The sequence below is a fragment of the Sphaerodactylus townsendi genome, linkage group LG14, assembly GCF_021028975.2.
Source record: "Sphaerodactylus townsendi isolate TG3544 linkage group LG14, MPM_Stown_v2.3, whole genome shotgun sequence".
Taxonomy (NCBI): Eukaryota; Metazoa; Chordata; class Lepidosauria; order Squamata; family Sphaerodactylidae; genus Sphaerodactylus; species Sphaerodactylus townsendi.
In genome coordinates this window covers 13683948-13705608 of record NC_059438.1, presented here as the reverse complement: position 1 = coordinate 13705608, position 21661 = coordinate 13683948, and the positions used below count along the sequence as shown (strand labels likewise).

Here is a 21661-nt window from a genome sequence, read left to right as displayed (position 1 = left end):
GCGCAGAAACAGGTGCGCCGATTGGGCCGAGAGCGAAGCGCACTGGCCAATCGGTGTGGCCGATTCGAACGCCGCGGCTGAGGGTGAGGGAACGAAAGCGACGCCCTTCGGTGGCTCAGAGAAAACAACAGGGGGGTGCGGGGGGGGGGGTAGAAAGTCCGTGGCGCAGGCGCAGTGCGCGCCCCAGCCCCATCTCGAGCCGTCGGCGCTCGAGTTCCCCCCCTCAGAGGCGATGCTGTCAGGCGACGAAGGGGAAGGCGAGGCGGCGGCCGGAGGGGGCGCCCCTTCCCTCAGCCCCGCCCGGCGAGCAGAGGAAGAGGAGGAGGGGAAGAAGGAGGAGGAGGAGGAGGAGGAAGAAGAGGCGGACGCCCGGCAGCGCTACGAGGAGCTGTGCGGCAGCCTCAACATGGACGAGCGCGCCCGAGCCGAGGCCTGGCTCGATTACCAGAGCATGAAGCGCAACTACACCCTGGAGGTGAGGGGAAGGGGCGGGGCCTAAGGTTGTCAGTCATGAGGCGGGAGGGGGCGGGGCTAGTCAGTATAAAGGAGGGGGTGTTTGGGAGCGAAAGTTGGGGAGAAGGGGTGGGGCCAGATGCAAAATTCACCTTGGGGTTGGGGGAGGAGTTAGTAGAAATTAGACAGGAGGTGGGCATTTGGAGGTGGGGAGAAGGGGTGGGGCATGAGTCAAATGTGGTGGAGGAAGTAATTGTAATGAGGGGGTGGATAGGCATTTTAGGGGTGAGCCTTGGAAAGAACGGGTGGGGCATGAAGCAAAATTCACCTTGGGTGGATCACATCTTCATATACAGCTAAGAAGAACTAAAGAATTTGCTATAGCAGAAGCATCATGCTCTTTTTGGTAAACAACCATCAAAACCATTTTAATTCATTCAGCGTGGTGTAGTGGTTAAGAGCAGGTGGATTCTAATCTGGAGAACCTGGCTTGATCCCCACTACTCCACCTGAGTGGCAGAGGCTTATCTGGTGAACCAGATCTGTTTCCGCACTCTTACATTCTTGTTGGATGACCTTGGACTAGTCACAGTTCTCTCAGAACTCTCTCATCCCCACTTACCTCACAAGTTGTCTGTTGTGGGGAGAGGAAGGGAAAGGAGTTTGTAAGCCACCTTGAGTCGCCTTACAGGAGAGAAAGGTGGGATATAAATCCAAACTCTTCTTCTTCTTTATATTAATAAGATGGCTGTATATTTTCTTTCAACTATGGCTCTGTGAACCATTTTCTGGTTGCATTTGACATTTAGTAGCGTTCCAGCACTAAGCACAATTTCTCAACTTTGCATTGCATAACGTTTGTTTGGCAGGTCCTTGCTAATGCGTTACATATCGTTTCATGCATCTGAGGAGGCTTCTGATTTGTGTTTCTCAGTGACAAATAGCAGTTGAAACTTATAAAAACAATTTTCAACATGGCCTGGTTCTCTCATGTTCTCAGGGACCAATTAAATATGTCACTAAGCAAGCCTGAGGCAGCACTTTAAATCACAGGGTTCTTAACCACTCATCCTGGCTGTGCTGGAAGAAACTCTTGTGGGTATATGTGTTTAAGAAATGACTGAGGCCTATTTTTTTTAATATGACAGGGGGACAGTCTACATTGGCTAGCATGCTCCTTGTATGTGGCTTGCAGAAAAGCGGTGCCCACTGTTAGCAGAGGAACTGTTGAAGGAAACTATGTATCCTTAATCAGAATATTACGCTGTTCAGGGCAAAGGTAATTTTTCATTTTCTAAAAAAATGCCTAACAGTTTTAGATTATTGCGTGTGCTGCAGAAACTTTTTTGATATGAATGAGGGATTATTATTATCATTTATTACATCTATATTCTGCTTTCCATTGTGGAAGTGATGTATTTTGGGTTCTCAGGAGGTCTTGGATATAGATGCTAACTGACTTGGACGTCCTTGTCTTCAAGATTGTTAAGTTATGTGCTTTTGCATCATGCCTTGGAATTATTTAGATCTCAATTTTGATGTTTATTATGCAGATTCAGTCATTTTGTAACTCAGATCCATTATTATGACTTTTGCTTACTCTCTGCTGTAACAGTGGGATTTACTGGAATTGACCGATAAACAAATTAAAGATTTTATTCTTGGAACCTGTTGGTGTTAACTCTTTAAAATCACAACATGTTTTAATTCACTATCAATAAATGTTTAAAACTTATGTAGGTGCTGTAAGTCAACTAGTAATACATAAATGTTTCAGAACTTTTTATGTTTATCTTAATAGGGGATTTTAGGAAATAGTTCTATTTGACAGTACAATCCTGAGTCAGAGGGAAAGGACTCTGGAAGCAACGTGACCTTTGTGCCAGCGTAGATGCCACCTCATCTACACCAGTGTGGTGTAATGGTTAAGAGCACGTGCACTCTAAACTGGAGAATTGGGTTTGATTCCTCACTCTGCCACTTGAGCTGTGGAGGCTTATCTAGTGAGCCAGATTAGTTTGTGCAACACATGCCAGCTGGGTGACTTTGGGCTAGTCACAGTTCTTTGGTGCTCTCTCAGCCCCACTCACCTCACAGGGTGCTTGTTGTGGGGGGCGGGAAGGGAAAGGAGAGTGTAAGCCCCTTTGAGTCTCTGTACAGGAGAGAAAGGGGGGATATAAATCCAAACTCTTCTTCTCTGGAAACAGCGTGATTTCTATGCTGGGGTAGATGCCCCCTCATGCTGGTGTAAGTGGCATCTATGCTAGTTCAGGGGCACATAAACTGGTGCTGATGGGGACATTCCCAGAGGCAGAACCAAAATTAGTCAGTTTCCTGTGCTCTTTTAGCCCGAGAGCACCCTCTTTTGCCAGCAAAAAGTCCAGTGCAACCCATTGGGGACTTCTCATGGCTGTCGAGGGAGGTTGCCCCTGTTCTTTCTGAGCACCATGAATCTGTCTAGAGCAGGGGTAGGGAACCTGCGGCTCTCCAGATGTTCAGGAACTACAATTCCCATCAGCCCCTGCCAGCATGGCCAATTGGCCATGCTGGCAGGGGCTGATGGGAATTGTAGTTCCTGAACATCTGGAGAGCCGCAGGTTCCCTACCCCTGCTCTAGAGGCAGCAAGGATGCACTGTGCCCAGCCACCACACATTTACCTTCCTCTTCAGAATTTGCCTGCCTATTGAATAAGCTATCCAGTGCAGTTTGCGTACAAACTGAAACTTATGCTTATGTTACAAAAAACTGAGCAACTAATTAATAAAATAAGCTAAATACTGACACTTCGTTGTTTTTAATTTTTTGTCAGATTTATCTAAAATAGTTGTCATGTTACAAATTGTTTCATCTTCATAGCACAGCCATTCATAGGATCCACCAACAAAGAAGTTCCTAGGCCATGTTGTACCAATATGATCAGAACAGGTACACAAAATGCCATTAGAGAGTACAGTGATACTGGAAGTAGAAACACAGCACATATGTTGGGGAGGGGGAGAAGAGCCTGGAAGGGGAGGGATGGTACAGAAATCTAAATAAATAACTATATTGGCAGAGCTAATTAGGGAAACATTTTGGAGAACGGTTAGGTCACCTGTATATAGTCAGAGCTCCTTAAACTGACTTTTGTTTTCCCTAGCTGACTAATAAAGAAAGACTTGAAAGCATACATGTCTGTTGTCGTAGTCGTGCTTCCTTACAAAAATCACACGCCATTTTCAGACAGGTTGTGTTTTTTTTTTAAAAAAATGTGTTCAATTTGTCATTTCATAAGCCTGATCTTCTAAATATCTTCAGTTTGATAGAGTTTTTTAACAAGATGAAGAAGTGGGAAGATATGGCAAATCTACCCTCTCAGTTCAGAGAACGTACTGCAAGATTAGAAAGGAACTTTACAGTTTCTGCTGTAATTTTTAAGAAGTATGAACCCATTTTTCAGGATATCTTCAAGCACCCTCAAGAAGACCAGCCACGTCAGCAAAGAGGAAGGAAGCAAAGGTGTGGATTCATTGTGTTAACTAAAGATTTCACTTACCATCTGAACGAAGTTATTTGGATTTAAATGCCATACTCATTTCATGGTAACTCCTGACTTCAGCAGCTCGAATAATTTTATATTCCATCCTGGTCATTGGGTCATCTCCCACCTCCATTCTTGGTTACATTTATCTGTTCCAAGTGATGTGTCTAAGCTTGACCCTGAAACGAAGGGATAATTTTGTCACAACTCTGCCCTTGCTACATAGCAGTCAAAATTATGTATACTACTCAGTCTCTCTTGTCTGAAAACATCTGTGTGCTCAAGCTAAAGTAAGAAAATAGGGCCCCTTCCACACATGCAGAATAATGCACTTTCATTCCACTTTCAATGCACTTTGAAGCTGGATTTCACTGTGTGGAATAGCAAAATCCACTTGCAAAAAATTGTGAAAGTGGATTGAATGTGCATTATTCTGCATGTGCGGAAGGGGCCAAGATAACAATTTGCATGCAGCTTCCATAGAACAAATCTAGGCGTGTTGCATTTCATTTCCCCTTGACCTTGGGAGGGAATATAGATGAGGAGTACCTTCTTGTGTAGTTGAAAAATGTAATAACTTGTTCTTGTTTTTATGCTTGTGTTCCTATAAAGGAGACAACCTTGCACAGTCTCTGAGGTTTTTCAGTTTTGCTGGGTGCTGTTTGTTTATGCAAAAGGTGAGAATTGAAAATTTGCCTAAAATTTTGGTTCTTAACTATACAATCTTGTGAGTTAGAGTAGAATAATAATATCATCTGTCATCTTCCTTATAGCAAAGCATTAATTGGCAATATATAGTTTGTAATTTCAGAAAAATGATCCATAGTATCAATCTCCAAAGCTTACGGTAACTTTTAAGATGTGTACAAAAGGTTTTTTTTTAAAAAAGATCGTGCTCTGTTAGCATGCCACCTCCAACTTTTATCATTGTCTGTTTTGTATGTCAAGTGTGTTTTGCATGATGTCCAATATTGATTCTGAATCTTATTTTTTTTCTTTTAATTCTGTTGAGATTAATCTAGGAGGATTGTTGTGCCATATCCATTTTCAGAGTATCTTCTGACTAAAACCCTTTCCCCTATTTTTTCTGTAAATGTAAGAATTGAATGATCCAATTATAACACTGTTTAATAAAATGCACTATGCCTTTTCATAACTATATAACTCGTAATTAATTCCCACTGTGCTTTTGCCTTGGAAGGCATTCAACACTATTTTGTACTTGAAATTGCAGCAAATGAAGTGTCCTTCCATTATTAGTTCTGATATTTCCATATAGGATAAAAATTCTCAATGTGCTAACCTCCCAGAGCTCTTTGACAGCTATACAGTCTGCTGTTACAGTTTATAAAAATAAAATTGGATTTGCAACCGTTTACTGCCATGGTTTATTGTACCATGAACCTTGGGGTTTTATTACCTTGTTATTTTTACTTGGAGCTTGGGGGAACTTGATGATGATGCATACTTGGGGGATGGTAGTGGAGTATAAATTAAGAACTGCTGGGTTAGAGGAGATTTACTGTGGATTAGGTTTAGATTTGTGAAATTAGGCTGAGGAGTTGGGTTTAGGAGGTTGAGTTAAGAGGTTAGAAGACATTAAAAATGAAACTATTTCAAAAAAAGTTGTGCAATTGAAAGAAAACATGGAGAAAACTGAGGAAGAAACTAAAACTGAAAATAACTGTGGACTCTGTAGAAACTATAGTTCAAATTGCATGATCAACTAATTCTTTGTTGGCAGTATCAGATCAGAGGTTTAAAAAGGGAAGAATTGTTGTAGGCAACTTGTGAACTCTGCAGCTCAGGATTTGATGAATGCAGACTTCATGTACTGTTGACAGTTAGTGGAAGTGGTTAAGTTGTTTACTGAGTTTTTGTAAGTTTCTGCTGCCTTTATCACGGCAACCACATTTCAAGGACAAGCTTGGGCTTGTCTGTATGATAAGTTTCCCAGTCTCAAGATCAGCATTTACCACTTTCTTTTTCAGTGCAGAGAGACTTGCGGGTTTTTTCGTGTTGGCTCCTTTCAGTGCAGATGAATTAGTTTGCTGCTTATTGTGCATGGTAAGACTAGCACTAGCAAAGCTGCACACTTCGTGCCTAATGATTATTTTTTATTCTGATTTTCAGAGTTTAAATAATCAGTGAGAACTGTAGCTTACTGTCTCCCATGGGTGACCTTGGCTATAAGGTTGTTATGATGATGGATGCGTTATACTGAGCTCTTAAGAATATGATCGTATGGTTATACAGTTTGCATACATTGCATTTGTTTATAACAAGCCTAGAATGCTGTGCTTCAAATACAGTGTGAGTCATGATCACAATTTCTGCAGGCAATTTCCCCAGGATCAGTGATGACTTGGTCAATTCCTACCACCTTCTGTTGTGTGTCCTGGATCTAGTCTATGGAAATGCTCTGCAGTGCACAAATCGTAAGGATCTTCTGAATCTCAGCTTTAAAGGTAAGCAAAGTGAAAAGTAAAAAAAAAAATTACGAGACTGCTCTGAAGTGCCAATCAGTATTTAATTGGATCTTTTTGATTAAATATAAGAAATAACATATTGCAGTTGTGACGTGTAGAAAAGGACTCTGCAAAGAATAAACATTGCATAGGATTTGTTTTCCCTTTATATTTACTGTTTTTCAAACTTCGCTGTAGCAAGATGAGACAAAATAACAATTCCTGTAAACATAATTAAGAGAGAACAAAATTGGGGAAGTGAAGTGAGGAAAAGCAAAAAGGCGGAGGATGTGTCACTTTCTAACGCAGGAACACTCCATCCGTCCACCCCCAATTTCTACCATAAAACAGAAAGGTAGTCTCTTAGGCCCTTTCCGCACACGCAAAATAATGCGTTTTCAAACCACTTTCACAACTGTTTGCAAGTGGATTTTGCCATTCCGCACAGCTTCAAAGAGCACTGAAAGCAGTTTGAAAGTGCATTATTCTGCTTGTGCGGAATGAGCCTTACTTCCTGTGTTTTATGAACTGGGAAAATAAGCAGCCCAAGGGTTTTTTTTTAATAATATTTGCTGTGTGTGCTTTCATATTAATCTCAGAAGGGCAAAAAAGTGGAAAAGATATTTACTGTCTGCCCTCATCCCAATCCAGGGTTACCTGAAGACATTCATAGCAAAGATTACAAACCTATGTCTGAGCCTCCTTGCATCATTGAAAAACTCTGCTCGTTGCATGACGGTTTGGTATTGGAAGCCAAGGGCATCAAAGAACATTTCTGGAAGCCTTATGTGAGAAAACTTTTTGAGAAAAAGGTACACAACTTGTTGAAAACCGCACAATCCTAATGATTTTGGCAGTGTTCCATTTCTTGTATTTAACACCGGTCCTCCTTTTTTGGCTAGATTCTAAAAGGAAAAGAAGAAACTCTTACTGGGTTTTTAGATCCTGGGCATTTTGGAGAGAGCTTGTGAGTATGATAGAGCTATATTGTTTATAACAACAGAATTTGGTGTACGTTGAAGCTCTTTCAATTTAGTTCCCGAAAGTCCTTCATTTGTGAAGGCTGGGTTTTAATTCTTAAATATGACTCCCAACAAGTCTCTGCCTCTTATATCCTAGCCTTAGTATACTTTCTTGGGCCCTCAATCCAGTCCTCTGCAAGCCGCATACCCGTCTGACACTTGTTTGAAACCAGAACAGACTGTTATGTTATATTCACCATTCAGTCAGCACATTTTTAATCCGCTGCTGAAACTCAGAAATTAAATGGTAAATAGCTAAGACAGCAGGAGAGGAGATCTCACCAGCTTTGTTACTAATTGTCAGGTTGAGGGCTTAAAAAGGTTGGTTGGTTGTGTAATCTTTTGAGGACGGTATTGTGGAAGGCTTTCACATCCACAATCATCTGTCTGTTGTGGGTTTGCTGGGCTTTGTGGCTGTGGTCAGATAGTTTTTGCTTCTAACTTTTCACACCCATTTATGGCTGGCATCTTCAGAGGCTTGTCATGGTAAGATGTGCCATGGAGAGAAACGCATCTTGCGTGTATATTTCAGGGCTTTGCTTTATTAATTTTGGGGAAGATCAGGTTGACTTCTCTGTCCCCCCCCCGGCAAAAGAACTACTTCTGTAATATTATTTTGAAGTGATTCCAAGCCTATGTCACTTTCCCAATGGCACAGAAAGCCAGAGGCAAACATGGAAGACCTTTCTGGTTCACTTGAGTCTCTGAAGAGCCAGCGTGGTGTAGTGGTTAAGAGCAGGTGGATTCTAATCTGAAGAACCAGGTTTGATTCCACACTCCTCCACCTGAGTGGCGGAGGCTTATCTGGTGAACCAGATGTGTGTCTGCGCTCCTACATTCCTGCTGGGTGACCTTGGGCTAGTCACAGTTTTCTCTGAACTCTTTCATCCCTACCAACCTCACATGGTGGCTGTTGTGGGGAGAGGAAGGGAAAGGAGTTTGTAAGCCACCTTGAGTCTCATTACAGGAGAGAAAGGTGGGCTATAAATCCAAACTCCTCTTCTTCCTCTTCTTCCTCTTCTTGTTTCATTCTTCATGGCTGGCTATTAGCTTATACCTGAATGTCCATCCCCTTTCTTTTTCTGCTTCACTGTAGTAAAGCTATCAACAAAGCCTACGAGGAGTATGTGTTGTCAGTGGGCAACCTAGATGAGCGTATATTTCTTGGAGATGATGCAGATGAGGAAATAGGAACTCTGCGGAGGTTCCTGAACACGTCTTCGGGAATGGAAACAGCAGAAAGAGCACAAATGAAATACAGTCTGCAGGAACATTTTGAACGTGTGAGTACATCATGATCTGTTGCATATCGTAGTAGTTGTGTTAATGCATGGCATAGTCACCCGTGAGTGGTTGGAATGTATTCTGTGGAGAGCCAGCATGGTCTGGTGGTTAATAGCAGGTGGATTCTAATCTGGAGAGCCAGGTTTGATTCCCCACTCCTTCACCTGAGTGGCAGAGGCTTATCTTGTGAACCAGATGTGTTTCTACACTCCTACATTCCTGCTGGGTGACCTTGGGCTAATCACAGTTCTCTCTGAACTCTTTCATCCCTACCAACCTCACAAGGTGGCTGTTGTGGGGAGAGGAAGGGAAAGGAGTTTGTAAGCCACTTTGAGTCTCCTTTCAGGAGAGAAAGGTGGGGTATAAATCCAAACTCTTCTTCTTTCTCTGCCCCTGACTTCAAAATAGTCTGGTGGATTACAAGTGGCACAGAACAGCATCTACCCACGTTGAATGGCAATGCTTGTGATTCTAAATTTTGTTTATTTATTATATAAAATACTGTGTGTCCAAATAAAACCTTTAACACTTTGAATCATGAAACCTTTTCAACTTTCAGTCACGGTGAATACTGAAGAAAAACGTATGTAGTAATGAAGTTTCCTTTATTGAATAGAATATATCATCTCAAAATTTTTTACATCCAGTTATGCAAATTCCACTTTGATGTGATCCTCTCCTTGTCTCCCAAAGAATATCAAGTGGATATTTGCATCTAATGTTGCAACAGTATCAGCAATCTTCTGTTGTAGTGTTGTTCGGATAGCTACAGTCAACTTAAAAAAATGCTGTAATAGATTTTCTGAGCTGTCTTATTGCATGCAAGAAACTGTTGTGTAGCGTGACCACATTTGGATGCTGTGCTTATTCAAAGTGTTGAAGGTTTTACACGGACACCATGTATATTTGTTTAGATAAGAAAGCTTAAACAAATATACAATGTTTGAGAATTGACACCTCCTGTCTATAGTGGCAGTTTCTGTTCACCCACTTAAAGATAAAGATAGTACACACTGAATTCGTCTATGAGTAAAATCCCATGTGGCTGATGCTACGTGATAGTTCCATTGAGCAGGAATAGCTCTCTTTACTGTATCTGACAAGCAGGTATCTTAATCCTCTGTGTTTTTATTTTAAGATTGCAAAGGTCTAACATATAACATGTTTGATTGAAGCAGTCTGTGTTCCAGAAATGCCTTTCATGTTTTGTTTGTTTTTGTGATTAGACGAAATCGTTTGGAATAGCCACCCCTCTTACTGGCCGAAAGTACGTAAAGGAGAGTGATTCTTGTGTGAGCCCCGTCTCCATTGCAACGTACAGCTTGACCCGGCTTCATACAATGCTGACAGGGCTAAAAAATGCCCCCAGCGAAAATCTGGAGCAAATTCTCAGGTTAGTAGGACCATTTTGTGTTCAGTTTTGAACACTGTGACTATTGGTTGTTATGGGTTTTCCGGACTGCGTGGCTGTGGTCTGGTACATCTTGTTCCTAATGTTTTGCCTGCATCTGTGACTGGCATCTTTAGAGGTGTATCACAGAGGGAAGTCTGTTACACACAGTGTTTCTGTGGAGACTGTTGTGTCATAAGGAACGACTTCGTCCTTTTCTCCTTCACTTGCAAATCTAGATCTTATGTATTTGTTCCTTGACAGGGCATGTTCCAGAGATCCTTCCTTGTCGATTGCCAACAGAGTGAAAGAAATGTATGAAATTTATTGCCAGAGGACACAACATCAGGGCGAACCTGGCACCTTTTCCAAAGGTAAAGGAACCCTGCTGTCATATAAAAGCACTTCTATTGTGTTTAATGAACATGGTGTGGCCTGTACAGAGTTCAGCCAGGATTTAGAATGTAGCAGTAAGAGATCTGAATCGGGAAAGGGAAACACCATGTTTGTTGCTCATAGCTTCTTAGAGGAAGGGTGAATTTAAATGTGGTTGATGGATAACAATGCCTTTGGCTTTCAGGATGAAAATTGGCAAGTATCCTTATCTGGTGACTTTTAAAGTTATTTTATCCCATCATATTTATTTATTTATTTATTTATTTATTATTCTACTTTTATACCGCCCTCCCCCGAAGGGCTCAGGACGTGTTTTCCCTTTGGCGATATTGGATGCAGGCCAAATCTCAATTATGTGCTCGAAAAGATAATTTATTTCAGCAACTTTGGAATTAAAGATCAGTTTGGAATTAGAAAATAAGTGGATTTCAGTCTTTTTTTTCTCTACATTAAGGTTTTGGAGTTCTTTTTTTTTGTGCATGTCACTAGAGCTTGCTTGTTTTTTAATGCTTGCAGATGTTGTCGGAAAACACTTTCGTCTTGCTGAGGTCCTCTACTATAAGGTGTTGGAATCTGTCATTGAACAAGAGAAAAGAAGGCTAGGAGATGCTGACTTGTCTGTAAGTAATTTTTGTGGAGTGGTTTGTCTAAGTCATAATCAGCTTCTTTATTTCAAAGTAAATGGGCTATCTGAGGAAACAAAACAAGAACTACCAATCTTGGCTACCAATGGCTACCAATCTTGATTCTCCTTGATCTAAGATTGCAAATGCCAGCAATCCAGATGCTTGGGAGCAGCAGCAGCAGAAGGCCATTGCTTTCACATCCTGCATGTGAGCTCCCAAAAGCATCTGGTGGGTCACTGTGAGTAGCAGAGTGCTGGACTAGATGGACTCTGGTCTGATCCAACAAGGCTCTTTCTTATGTTCTTATAAACAATGCATAAGTTAATTTCATCTGTCTTTAAAGTGCCACCCAGACTCTGATATTCTGCAGCAAAGCAAAACAGAATTCCAGTGGCACCATGTTATCTCATTGCATACTGTGCTGATATCTTCTTATTGTAGGCAATCCTGGAACATGACGTGTTTCACAGATCACTGCTGGCCTGCTGCCTTGAAATAATAACTTACTCTTACAAATCAGCGGACAGCTTCCCGTTAATCACTGACATATTTGACGTCCCCGTCTTTCACTTTTACAAGGTAAATTCATTTGACTGTTCTTGAGGTTGATTTCCAAACCAAGAGAAAATATTTTCAGTTTGCCGCTAATAAGCTTAATGTCGTTCACTGAAAAAAATAAAACTGTTGAATTTGTAATGTTTTTAATGGAATCAAGCATGTTTAGTATTTAAGCCCATAATATTTATTGCAGGTTATAGAAATTCTAATCAGAGCAGAAGATGGCCTGTGCAGAGAAGTGGTGAAGCATTTGAATCACATCGAAGAGCAGATTTTAGAAAGCCTGGCATGGAAAGTGGAATCCCCACTCTGGGAAAAGATCAAGGAGAATGAGAATAAAGTTCCTACCTGTGAAGAGGTAACTTCCTGACAGTAAGGGCTGTTTGACAGTAGAATGCACTACCTCGGAGTGTGGTGGCGTCTCCTTCTTTGGAGGTTTTAAAAGAGAGACTGGATGGCCATCTGTCAGGAGTGCTTTGATTGTGTGTTCCTGCAGTCCAGGGAGTTGGACTTGATGGCCCTTGGGGTCTCTTCCAACTCTATGATTCTATGACGTCCAAAAGATGAATGTGAGGAGAAATGGAGTCCTTATTTTTTATACCAATCTGATCTGACCATCTGCACTGGGTTGCAGGCAGCAAATCTAAATAATTAGGCCTAGGAAGTATTAAAGCTGCTTGAATCTTCTTATGTTTTTAGGTAATGCCGTCTCACTATTTTGAGAGGCCAGATGGAAACAGTGTGTTGGGTTCTCCTTTAACTCCTAGGAGACTAAATGAAGTTCGTGCTGAAACTGGAGCTCTGGGAAAGGGTAACTATTATTGTTATTATTCTTATAGTTGCTTTTCATATCGGCAAGGATTTGAAAGACTATCCAAAGTACTCATTTTTTTGCCTTGTTTGTTGCAAAAACTCCTCATTATCCCAAGTATACTGGGAACCGGAATTGAGTGGCATTGTTTCTGCCCCAACGCGGCACTTAGTTCAATGCATATGAGAAAGGTTTCAAAGCAGAGTGTCTGCTTGGCAGACGGCGTTTCCCACCCCCGCATCAACATCGACACACAAACACTCCCCATTCAAAAGCAGCCTGAGAGTTTTCTGCAAATTTCTCTTTCTTTGGGCTACGTGAAAACTCAGTTGGCTGGAAAGGAAGCCCTGGTTATCCATCCATGTCACAAGATGCCTTTGCCTTAGTAAATACTTTTTAAAAACAAAAATATATTCTTATTAAATTTTATATCAGAGAAAACTGTAAATTTGGACTTAGTCATGAAATGTTATATTCTGATGTTCTATAAACAAACCCCAGTTTTTAACAACTTACTTGAAAAATATTCTTTTTTCTCCCTGTTAACAAATATTTTTTTGTTTAAAGTGCCACTTTGTAGATTCTTTTGCACCAGTCCATTTCTGACGGTCAGTTCTTTGGTTTCCAAGAACTTCCATTTTCCCCCCCAAATACTTTAACTGCAGTTTCATATCAGTAATGGTTTTGTATGACCTAAGGGCTGGTCAGTCTGTGGTTGAATTTGCTTGTCACTTCTTGCTGTAACAAGCTATCCAAGATTACCATGTCTCATATTTTTTACGTAGAGAATATTTCTTATTCATGCACCCATGTGTAGCTGGTATTGGGCACGTTGGGGGAAAGAGATAAGGACAGATTGCATGATACAAATAACAAGACTCGCCTTGTGGATTATATTCATATGAGAACATACCATTGCATGAAATGACCAGGGCAAAAAGTTGTTTCCAGACTACTTCACAAGATAGTTTTGTTTGAAATTCTTGAGTGGAATTAACTGGAGATGCTGTTGCTGGATTATATGCGATTTTTTCCCCCGGTCTGTTTTTTCTCATCTCCTCTTAACCATCCAGGACTCGCATCTTCTCCAACCACACTATATGAAAGATACAGCTCTCCTGCAGGCAACTCGACTAGGAGAAGACTGTTTGTTGATAATGATACCCCCGCAGACAACAGTCGGACCCCTGTGAGGGTCTCCCAGCAGCCTGTGATCAGTACCGTGCCCGTGCAGAATGTCCCCCCAGATACGATTCCCATTACTCCTGTGCCCGGGCAGACTCTAGTGACTGTGGCAACAGCAACTGTAACAGCAAATAATGGACAGACGGTTACGATACCAGTTCAAGGTAAGGCAAGAGCCAGCGTGGTGTAGTGGTTAAGAGCAGGTGGATTCTAATCTGGAGAACCGGATTTGATTCCCCACTCCTCCGCCTGAGTGGCAGAGGCATATCTGGTGAACCAGATGTGTTTCTGCACTCCTGCATTCCTGCTGGGTGGCCTTGGGCTAGTCACAGTTAATTCAGAACTCTCTCAGCCCCACCTGCCTCATAAGGTGTCTGTTGTGGGGAGAGGAAGGGAAAGGAGCTTGTAAGCCATCTTGAGTCTCCTTACAGGAGAAAAAGGTGAGGTATAAATCCAAACTCTTCTTCTTTGTAGTAGAAGGGAACATCCCTTACATTAATTCTCAGAACTGTTAGTGGGCTCAGAATATAGAAACATGGCCTAAAAGGAACACATAAGATAAGGAGTGTAGCACAGGAAGTAGACACAACTTGCTCCTGTTAGTTTCTGACTTCTGAACAGCGGCTTAACTGTAGAAACCATCCTTTACTATGTTTCTTAGCATTTCTTTACGAAAGAGCTGTAATGCTGGATTGTGATCCCAAGGATGTGGGGCAAGTCAGGGCTGTTGCTAAACTTTGGATTTCCAGTCTGCAAACTGCTTCCTGGCTCTAGAGGCAAATATTATAACCATAGAGTGGCAGAGAGGTAGACTAAGATCTGGTAGATTCAGTTTCAAATCCCCTTTCTGCCATGGGTGATTGCTGGGTGATTTTGATCTAGTGACTCTCTCTCCTTCCCCCTCTCCCCCCAAAAGCTAATATACTGCTGACAGGTAATCACATATCCGTAAGATGACAGTGATCATAGGCAACTGAGTGGTCAGTTTACATGGCTCTTTATGAAGCAACAAGAAAAATGTGTGTGGAAGGGTGGGAGCATAAGGTGCTGTTTTGAGGCCACACTCAGATGCAGAAAAGCGAGTTAAAATACCCTAAATCAATAGGAGGATATAAATTAGCCGTATATTATTTATTTTGGAAATTAGTTGCTCAAAGAGAACTCTTCTGTTTGGTGAAGCAACTTGGTCCCTATCCAAAGGAGGATATGGTAATAAAGATATTGAGGGGGCGGAGCTGGAACGGAACACATAAATTCACATGTTTGTGTTTCAGGCATTCATTTCTCCGTGCTGTTTGGTTTTGCAGGCATTGCCAATGAAAACGGAGGAATCACTTTCATCCCAGTCCAGGTCAACGTTGGTGCGCAGGCTCAGCCGCTGGCCGGCTCCATCCAGCCCCTCAGTGCACAGAGCCTCACTGGGACCCTGAGCACTCAACAGGTGGCTGGGGCAGCCCTGCAGTTGCAAGGCCCAGTGGCCGTCCAACAGATTGCCCTTCCTGGAGACCAGCGGGCAAAGCAGCCGCCGGGTGGCAGCAGTGCAAAGTCCCGGAAGGCCGGCTCACTTTCACTCTTCTTTAGAAAGGTACAGCCGGTTCATGGTATAGAGTATATTTGGTATAGAGCTAGAATTCTAAATGCAGGGCTGTGTTAAAAGTACAGACATTGACTGTAGAAAAGGAGGAATGTTTACTCTGATGTGATAAAATTTCTGCATTCGTGCAAGTTTGTACATTTGTTAAGTAATACATTTCACTGTAGATTATCAGTCACATTATATTATATTAATTTACTATGTTATTTGTGATGAATTAGATGTGTCTGTCTTTTTTTTTGGAGAAGCAGATGGTTTTTAAAAGCATAATAATAGACTAGCTCTCGCGGCCTCCCTTCCTTATATTAGGTGTTCCACTTGGCGAGTGTCCGCCTGCGGGATCTTTGTCTCAGATTGGACATTTCAGATGATCTGAGGAAGAAGATCTGGACTTGCTTCGAGTTCTCCCTGGTCCAGTGCTCCGAGCTCATGATGGACCGACACTTAGACCAGCTGTTGATGTGTGCTATTTACATAATAGCAAAGGTAAAGCTTAACAAAAACACACAGATTATGGTAAATAAAACAAGAGATTTTGTGATTTATGAACAATTGTAATAGTTATAACCCAAGCAATTTCCCTCTTGAATTTTTAGGTCACAGAAGAGAACACGTCATTTCAAAACATCATGCGCTGTTATCGGTCCCAACCACAAGCTAAGAGTCATGTAAGCAAATTTTGGGCCTGAATTATTAGCACACAGGTGTCAAACTCGCGGCCTTCCAGATGTTATGGACTACAGTTCCCATCATCCCCTGCCAGCATGATAATGGTAGGGGACTATGGGAACTGTAGTCCATAGCATCTGGAGGGCCGCGAGTTTGACACCTATGTCTAATAGCATGTCAGATCATATTGGTTGTAAACTGTCCATAGAGCTTTGACTACAAGTGGTATATCTTAATCAGGTCAAATCTTTTAAATATTTAGGCCTAAATTTCCAATATAATTTCCAGTGGTCACTACAAAGATCTTGCTCCATAACTTCCGGGAAAAGGCTGCTATCAGGTATCGCCCAATTCTATTACGGGAAGGGTTTTCAATCCATCATTGCTGCCCTGAAGATTTTCCAAGCAAAGGGAGTGATTCCAAAGATCTCTTTACGTGGGATCCCCATATGGATCCAATCGCTTTCAACTCCAAGAAAATTGGATCTAATCCAAGCCATCATTTCTGAGAAGAGTAATGAGGAGTCCCCAATAGTATCACCTTCACTACTCCTGTGTCTTGAAGATGTGGACTATCCACAGTCAAAACTCCCTAGCTTGGATTTTCACAATAAAAAATTCTGAAGCTCAAGATCCACTTTAGATCCAAGGATGGCCGACATTACCGTTACACACCTACTTAAAAGATAATTACTGTCTCCCAAATGGATCCGAAGGCTATTACCAACAAAAAATTAGGAGACATTGGAGATAGATCCTAACTGTCCCTTCAAAACAGCAATGAGAACTTTATCTTCTGCCAAATCAAAGACAGACTGAAAGACCATGAACGCCAGGCTTTCTGAAATTTCATCCAAAATTCCAGTCTGTTTCTCCTCGAGGCTTTGGGCATCCTTCCCAAGTATGGAGTTTTAGTTTCAATTACCATAGCAGCTACTTCTACCGGTTGCCCACCGCCGGGCATTTATGTTAGCCAGATTCAACAGTCTTCCTTCCAGCCTCTACCAACGAGAAGGTATCACCAAATTCCAAAACAACAAAGAGACACTGCCGCTGTGGCTCCATTGACCTCCTCTTACCCATGTCCTCCTAGGAGTGTCCACAAAATAAATAAATGCAGAATCTCGCAGCGATCTCAGATTAATTTCACCCTTTACTAGTGGCTGAGGAAAATTTCTAACCCTACCTGTTGCCATGTCACGTTTTCTTCTTAGGGAGATTACAATGCCTCATACAACAACGCATTATGAGTAGCTCTATACCTGACAGTAAACCATTTTAAAGTGCTAATTTATTCTCATTTTATTAATTTTAACTGTATTTTTTTAAAATATATACATATATTATACCAGTACACCTAAAACCAAATTGGTTTTTTTATTATTTGGCACAGAATTAAATTTTTAAATATAAAATATGATTACATAAAGAACAAACGTAGGAACTTCTTATAAAAGATGAGAGTATAAAGTCTCCAATCTATCTAATGTGCATGGCAGGAAACCTATTGATGTATCATTTTGCTTTTTTAACTTGCTAAACAGATCTATTTTTTATTGCAATTTTATATTACTTGGATTGTATTTTTGCACTTTGATGTGTAGGGAATTATTTGTTGTCATTTGCTCTGGCTACATTTCTTTTAAAAAAAGAGAATCTGAAGTGATTTAGTATAGAGCCCCTTGGGGATTGGCAATCATCAGGTTATGTGGTCTGTTTCCTTGCTGCTGAACTATACTTGAGACTGAAGAATGTGTCTGTGTAAATCTTGATCTATTTATGCCTATTAAAGGTTAATAAAGATAAAGATAAAGATACAAGTGGTATAGAAATGAAATTAATAATAATATGTAGTTGTCAAGTAGAATAATAAATAAATAATGTTATATTTATTTAAATTCTGTAGAAACCTTTTCTTCTTAGCAGTTCAAGGCAGTCAGACACAGATAAAAACAATAATCTTAAAACTGATGATGCACAGTATTAATGACTAAGACGCCTAAAACAAGATCTCTGCAATAATAATAATAATAAAAGCACAGAATGTACCAAATGCTTGCTGAAAAAGTAAGATTTTTTGTTTTTGGCAAACCCCTAAAATTGAATTAAAACTTTCTAATTTACACAGGGGTAGCATTACGTAGCTTAGGAGACATTGCAGTAAAGTTGCTGATTTCCATTGCTGCTGATGGGTCTGGCATAATGGTTGGAGAAACAGGGGTTTGGTAAAATTAGTGTTGTCTTTTTGAAGGTGTATCGAAACGTCTTAATTAAGGGCAGGCGACGGCGGCGTTCAGGGAGCAGCGACAGTCAACAGAACTCTCCAGCTGGAAGGAATGACAGAAGTAAGTGGTTTTAACTGAATGACACTCCGGTTTGTGGCTAAAAGAAGCACAGGAGAACATTCTGACCTGTTGCAACTTGGATGAACATGCAACATGTTTAAATAAATAGGATGCTTCCCCGCCCCCTTTTCTCCCTGTACCACTTTTTTAAAAGCTTACTTCAGTCAGCTTCACTGGATGACTGGACCAGTTTGTTACCCCAGTGGTAACAAACTTTCACCTGGAGTTCATTTCCCAAATAAGAACATCAGAAGGGTTGAATACAAAATACATTATATGCTTTCTCAGAAGAGTTTTAAGGAATTACAGGGGGTGATCTGCGGTGTACTATAATTTAAGTTTGTGCCTTTTGTAGCAAGCAGAGACTCCAGCCCGGTGATGAGATCCAGCAGCACGCTGCCTGTTCCCCAGCCCAGCAGCGCTCCCCCGACTCCAACGCGTCTGACGGGGGCCAACAGCGACACTGAGGAAGAGGAGCGAGGGGACCTGATTCAGTTTTACAATAACGTCTACACAGACCGAATTAGAGACTTTGCCCTAAAGTATTCCCCAGCCAGTGGAGTAAGTAACTGTACCTTCTTCTCAGAAATGAATAAACTCTGCCTTAATATTAGGTAGCATTGTTATCCTGACAGTTTTCCAGTTCTGCAAGAGAGGCTGTTTGAAGAGCTGTAATCTTGACTGTAAAAGTTAAATTTTGTGTACTTGTGCACTTTCTCTGTGTGCACAGCAGCAACATATGTACGCATCCCTGCAGACATATCAGCAAGGAGACTTTAAAGAAGAGAAGCATAGTTTCCCACCCTTTGCATACTAAGACAGCCATTTGAAGCAGATCTTCAGCTTTATTGGCTCAAATCCATACACAGTTCAAAATACTTTCTTAGCTGGAAGGACCCGACTGCTGCATGCCTTGGACTTCTCTCGTTTAATTTTGTGGCCTTCTCTTCACAGGGTGAAGCTCCCCCCTTGTCTCCGTACCCATTTGTGAGAAGCAGCTCTCCACGCAAAGTGCAGCTGTCTCAGAACCACTCTGTTTACATCTCCCCTCACAAAAACGAGTCTGTGCTTTCTCCACGGGAAAAAATATTCTACTATTTCAGCAGCAGCCCGTCCAAGGTGAGAGCCAAGAGCTGGCATCTGCCTGTAGCCCAAGGAGTCCCGAACTTTTTTGAGCATGCAGGCAGTTTAGGAATTCTGGCACAGGGTGATGGTTACAACCACAGAATGGCTGCCACCAGAGGCAGAGCTAAATGCAGAGAGGGTAACTTAAAGAGGGTAACTTAAAAATTGAGACAGGAGAAAAAGAATAAAACCAACCCCATGCCACTGAAACAACATTATTTTTATTTGCGCAGCCACCCAGTTCAAGGTAAGGCAAGAGCCAGCGTGGTGTAGTGGTTAAGAGCAGGTGGATTCTAATCTGGAGAACCGGATTTGATTCCCCACTCCTCCACCTGAGTGGCAGAGGCTTATCTGGTGAACCGGGTGTGTTTCCACACACCTACATTCCTGCTGGGTGACCTTGGGCTAGTCACAGTTCTGCTCTTAACCACCACATCACGCTGGCTTAAGGTAACAGCATAGCTATACTGTGGAAGTTTTCCCAGTGTTTGGGGAGGGAGACAAACATTGCCGAAACGGGCCCCAAGGAGCCACACTGAAGTTTCTCTTGCTTCCCGTTCCGTTTCAGAGGCTTCAAGAAATCAACAGCATGATTAGAACTGGAGAGACAGTGACCAAGAAGAGGAGCATCGTCTTGGAGGAGGGGGCCGAATCGCCAGCCAAGCGCATGTGCCCTGAAAACCACACCGCCCTCCTGCGGCGCCTGCAAGATGTGGCCAATGACCGAGGGGCTCATTGATGCTGGTTACAGTGAGCTGAGTTTGTTTTCTAGCACTCAGCCAGCAGGGACAGCGCTTACAACCCCTCCCTGTTTTCAAGGCACTTTCCAAGAGGAAGCATTTTTAACTCTTTTTGGCGGGGGGAGCGTTTCTTCTTCCCCATGAGGAACCGCAACATGTAAAGAGACTCCAGTTTCCCTTGCTTCAGACGGGTCGGCAGCGATGGTCCCAGTTAGGTGGGAGTAGAAATTTGCCTCTGCATTGATGCTAGAACAAAATAACGTTGTGCCTCCTGCTTTTACATGGAGGACGTTTTTAACAGTGGCTTTGGTTTCGAGTGACAGACTTTTTAACTTATTGGCAAAAGTTGATGAATCCAGTAGGAGGTGGTGTTTTAATGACCGGCTTTTTTTTTTTAATACAGAAAGCATTAATTTTGAGTTTTTCAGCTGTGTGGTAAACCGAGTGGTTTTTGCGCTTGGAAGACGTTGCATTGCAGAAAAAGATAATCACTTTTTTTCGCAAATCTTTGTTTTCGGCCTAATGATGGAATTCTGTCTGTGACCTTAACTGTTTCAACCCCAGGCTTTGGTTTTTTTAGCTGTTTTTTTTAATCTAGGGATTCCTGAGAGCTTCAGCACTCTTGAAGGACAGTAGTGAAGACCACACAAGAAGTAGCAGCCGCAGCAATTGGGGAGGGGGTTAAATTAATTGCTTCCCTGATGCCCTTTAGGGGTTACTGTAGGGTCTTTTATACCGATACAATGCTGTGTTGTTTTTGGTTGTGCAATGTCAAGTGAACTCTTAGGCAGAAAGCTCTGAAGCAGATTAAGAGTTTGCTGTTTACTTACAATGGCACTTTTTAAGAGAATATATTTTAATAGCCAACATCCTAAGATAATGCATGTTTTCCTGTGTTAAATGGCCTTAATGTATTTATTTTGAGTCTGCAGTAGTTACACTTAGAACTTAAAATATATTCATTTATGGGGCTGTCAAATTGTTTTCTTATCATTGTTTAGCCTCCATCCAGTTAACCTTTTGTATATTACAGTCACCTTGTGGTCGGATGAATTGAAATGCTTAGCTGGCTGTTTCAAAAATTTGTAATTTTTAAGTTTTGCAGTGGGGAGAAGAGGAGGTGTCTGGGGTGATATAGATTAGCAGCATTCACTTGAGGTGTGACAGCTAACATTTAATTCAGTCTACTCTTCTAGAAGAAACAAAGAACACCATACATTAGACATTTGATCAGTTTTTAGGAGGGTTGCTGAAAAGAAAACCACATTTGTTGACACAACCGTCTGTAGCACAGAACAGGCAGGGGCACTGCTAGAGACACAAACGATGGCTCAGGTCTCTTATTGTGCAAACAGAAGCATCAGTTGACTTGTGCAAGTGGAAGGTCTTGTGCAAGTGGAAGCACGGATTGGGGGGATGTGAGGGGTTTCAGGCAGGGATACACTCTTACATTCCGGCTGATTGGGCTACTCAG

General features: G+C 41.8%; 1 protein-coding gene across 1 annotated transcript; it reads left to right on the top strand.

Moving 5' to 3' along the window:
* Positions 1-75: 75 nt before the first annotated feature.
* RBL2 (RB transcriptional corepressor like 2) lies at positions 76-21166 on the top strand. Its single transcript, XM_048515517.1, has 22 exons — positions 76-475; positions 1602-1732; positions 3752-3952; positions 4587-4651; positions 6314-6442; positions 7094-7254; positions 7345-7409; positions 8561-8747; positions 9975-10141; positions 10403-10512; positions 11051-11154; positions 11602-11739; positions 11912-12076; positions 12418-12529; positions 13603-13878; positions 15022-15299; positions 15618-15794; positions 15905-15976; positions 18229-18322; positions 18678-18883; positions 19277-19441; positions 20016-21166. The coding sequence occupies exons 1-22, from the start codon at positions 233-235 to the stop codon at positions 20184-20186; spliced, it is 3417 nt and encodes a 1138-aa protein (XP_048371474.1). The 5' UTR covers positions 76-232; the 3' UTR covers positions 20187-21166.
* Positions 21167-21661: the final 495 nt, after the last annotated feature.

Coding starts and splice junctions, on each gene's coding strand:
- RBL2 (XM_048515517.1), top strand. CDS start 233: ATGCTGTCAGGCGACGAAGGGGAAGGCGAGGCGGCGGCCGGAGGGGGC. Junction 15,300..15,617: donor TTTCACTCTTCTTTAGAAAG/GTACAGCCGGTT, acceptor TCCTTATATTAG/GTGTTCCACTTGGCGAGTGT. Junction 15,977..18,228: donor AACCACAAGCTAAGAGTCAT/GTAAGCAAATTT, acceptor GTCTTTTTGAAG/GTGTATCGAAACGTCTTAAT.